A 3958-nucleotide genomic window follows, 5' to 3' on the forward strand; every position below is an offset into this window, starting at 1 on the left:
GCAAATTACTGACCTCTGTCATCATTTTAGGTGGGGGAACTTGCACAATCGGTGGCTGACTAAATACTTTTTTGCCCCACTGTACATGCAGGGCCCTGTCCTTCCATGATGGTTCCTCGTCTTTTTTAATTTGCTTCGTATTTCGCCGCATGTCTTCACAGAACAAATGTGGACTCACTCAGCCTTAATGTTAAACAAGAGGGAGTTGTTATGGAATTTAAAACACCAACATATAGTCAGTAGATTTTATTTAAAAGTGTTTATATTGACAGAATACTGCATCTCTAATGTAATTAACCCCAATATGAGCAGTAGTGCACCGTATACCAGAACACACTGACTGGGTAAAGCTGCCTGTGTGGGCGCTTCATGGGTCAGTGTTGACCTAGCTTTTACTTTAGTGCTGGGCACTGCTATGATTTAAAAAAGGGACGTAGAGCAAAGAACAGCATGTTTGAAGCTGCTGCTAAAGCATGGATCAATAAGCTTCAATATATTTCTGATGCTGTTGCAGCTACAGGGACAGGACTGCTCAGAGCCTCTACAGCCTTTTGTCTTCACTCTTTCATTTCCAAAAGGAAAGAACTGTGTTTCTACGTTGGGTTAACCCTGCATGGGTTTTGGTCCTGACACATGCACGGAGTGTCAGCGCTGGTTTATGCAGCACGAAGCTTTGTTTTCTGTTCACGAAGGAAGGTTTGCAGCCATCTTTGATGAGTCACATAAAGCTGCCTCTCATAGGCCCCTCCCACTGTGCTGTTATATCGACTGATATTCCAGTTTGTGTGTGTTTGTGTTTCTACAGGCACAGAAATCAAGAAACTGCAGTCAAAGAAAGAAAAGATGAAGGAGAGGAGGGAGCGGTGGCTCAGCAGTGAGTTCACATGGACACAACAATGTAACCTGCTCTTATTTAGTCTGGCAGCTGTGGTTCAGTCGTACAGCTCCATTTCTTACCAAAAATCTCAGGCCAACACGTATTTTCATCTAAGTGAACAGTCCAAACACACTCTGGAGTCTGCCACGTTGGGACCTGTGTTCATTCTTATTAATGTAATATTTTTGTCAGTGTCACTTCACTATTACACTGTTTTAATTACTGAGTTAGGGTTAGTTTGCAGGGAGGCTGAGGTGAAGGTACTGGTGTCTGATCGCTCTGTGCTCGAGCCCCACTGTGGTCCACAAACTCTTCAAAAACATCAGAAACAACAATGGCAGGTTTCGATCTGCCGTCCAGAGGGACCTGTGTACGGTCCAGGTGTCGCCTCAGTGCTGCTAGAACTGAATTCAAAGCTCGTGAAAAAACAGTCGGACGCGTCGTTCTGTGGATAAGGTGAACCCGTTACACTCCACTCACCGTGGACACGCGTGTTTGGAAACTGTGTGTTTGTGTGATCTTAGTTGTTTTCATGTAACACAGATTATTAAAGGTTTTAAAAACGACATCTTCTTCCAATTAGGAATCTTCTCTCCGTGATCATTTCAGCTAATTGGGATTAGCCTGTAACAGTAGCCCTGTGATGAGCCAATCAATTCGTCAGTAACACAACACGTTTCCTCTTCAGGCGTATAATTAGTTACTAATGGCTTCATGTCTCAGCCCTGCTGAAACCCTAAACCAGCTCCACAGTGGATCGTCCCAGTGTTACAGTCTGGGCTCCACTGGCCAAGGACATCCAGCTTTAACTTTAAATGTACAGCTTGAATGGACACGTTAGGGAAAGAAGATTCATTTCCAGGAATTGCTAAACTTAAAGTAATTCTGATGCTTGGGGAGTAAGAAGTATGGTAAATGGCCTGTATTTATATAGCGCTTTACTCGTCCCTAAGGACCCCAAAGCGCTTTACATATCCAGTCATCCACCCATTCACACACAGGTGATGGCAGCTACATTGTAGCCACAGCCACCCTGGGGCGCACTGACAGAGGCGAGGCTGCCGGACACTGGCGCCACCGGGCCCTCTGACCATCACCAGTAGGCAACGGGTGAAGTGTCTCGCCCAAGGACACAACGACCAAGACTGTCCAAGCCGGGGCTCGAACCGGCAACCTTCTGATTACAAGGCAAACTCCCAACTCTTGAGCCACGATCGCCCCTGTAATATGCAGTACATACTTTAATGGTTTGTTTCCACATCACTGGGGCTCAGCTGTTTGACAGGAGAATGAATCCTGGTACTTGGTCGTCAGCTGTGGAGAGTTTAGTTGGCATGAAGGTTCCTTTGGGATCAATACTTCTTATTGTTTTGGTAGACACGTCGCTCATTTTCACTGTGATGCCAGAAAATAGTTTGAAAAGAATTAAGTGACAGTAAAATGGATAAAACCCTCCTGTTAAAGTACCACAGAGGCTTTCTTCATGTGCAACGGTCTGCATGTGTGATGTCACAGAGCTGCCATCACAGAGCGGCTGAGAACGCCGTCGCTCACAGGTTCGGCTTGTTGTTGTCAGCCGTCCCTCGTCTTTATTCTGTAGTGTGCAAACACTGTCTGCGTGTGTTACTCAATGTAACATCTCAGTTTAAATCAACTTTGACATGTTTAAGTTCACATGTGAGAGATAACGGTGTCATTGCACAGTCCTACGTGGTACAATAGCACAATGACACTGATAACTGTCCCACGACGGCACATCACAGTAACTTCAGTAATAAAATGAAGAAGAATAAGTGTATGTTATATAGAAACCTCACATCTTGTACTGACATTTCCTGTTACTATATGTCTCACTGTAATAATTTCGCTGCTGTTTCTCAGAGATCTGCTCCATTAAGCAGGCGAAAGAGCTCCAAGCAGCCGAGGTCCGGAGACAGGCCACTCCTGTAGTGGGAGACATGAGGCCGCTGGCTGACGCCTTACCGGATCTCTCTCAGCTCATCTCCCCAGCTTCCACAGCCCCCGTCGCTTGCCGCAAAAGCAGGAAAATCAAAGTGTAAGTGCCAAGGTGACCGCTGAGCAAGCCAGGCATCAAGTGTCAACATGACAGTTGTTGATTATCAAGTGCAGCGTCCCAAAGTGATCCCGTTTCTTTTGTCCTTGAAGACAGCAAATCAGGACTAATGGCATGTTTGTGGCTGATGAGGCTTCATCTACTGGCTGCTCTCACTTGTGTTCGCTGTCCGTTTCTTAATGACCAAATATTTTAGTAGAAATGAGCAGAGGTTGGAAAAATGAGCTTACTTTGGGCTGATCAGGCCAAAATAAGACGTTTTATTTCAATAATAAAGAGATTTTCTAAGCTTAACTGTTTTCCGCAGGCCTGTCCATCAGTGCCTGCTATACTGACACAAAATGAATTATGGACCATCGCACGAGCACCACTGTTTTACTGCTGACACAGGCCTGCACTTACATCTTTTGCTGGACTCGGATGAGTCGTCAGTCCAGTCAGTTTTTTCCATTGTCACCATGGTTCACCACAGTCCTCAGAAACTTTGTCATCTTTGTACACTGATGTGCTGGTTTTCACATCTTTAGTCTCAATCTCTTTCTTTGTATTTTAGAGAATTTGTACTTCACTTTGTTCTGTCGTGTTCATGATGAGTGACAAAAAAAACAAACCTTGAACTGTAAATTTGTTATTCAAGCAACAGTAATCAGGCCTGGGTTCATCTAGGTCAAAGTTCAACTTTAACACTATTCAGTAATAACAACAACAATGATAAGAAGAAGAAGAAGAATATCAAAAGCAAACACTAAGTGATGCTTTCATTTGGATCAGTGTCAGATATCTCCTAAGTACAGTCAGCTGACTCATGACCACAGGTCTGTCTGAGAGAGGGAACCTTTAGTAATTAAATGAGCTTCAATGTCTGTCCTCGTCTGTCCCCATATGTGCCTGTCCTGTCCCCGATTGTCCCTGTCTGTCCCCCGCTGTCCCTGTCCTGTCTCTGACTGTCCCTGTCCTGTCCCTGTCCTGTCTCTTTCCATCTGTCCCTGTCCTGTCTCTGACTGTCC

At 44.9% G+C, this 3958-nt stretch overlaps 1 protein-coding gene across 1 annotated transcript in view; it reads left to right on the forward strand.

The window, feature by feature from the left end:
* Positions 1 to 3958, forward strand: part of slx9 (SLX9 ribosome biogenesis factor) — an 11928-nt gene that overhangs the window by 6928 nt on the left and 1042 nt on the right. Inside the window, exons 4-5 of the mRNA XM_005747078.2 lie at positions 806 to 874; positions 2759 to 2933. Of these exons, the coding sequence (XP_005747135.1) occupies positions 806 to 874; positions 2759 to 2933 (244 nt within the window). The remainder of the gene's footprint in view (positions 1 to 805; positions 875 to 2758; positions 2934 to 3958) is intronic.

This window comes from Pundamilia nyererei, unplaced genomic scaffold (genome assembly GCF_000239375.1).
Source record: "Pundamilia nyererei isolate P.nyererei 1_Seehausen unplaced genomic scaffold, PunNye1.0 scaffold00188, whole genome shotgun sequence".
NCBI lineage: Eukaryota > Metazoa > Chordata > Actinopteri > Cichliformes > Cichlidae > Pundamilia > Pundamilia nyererei.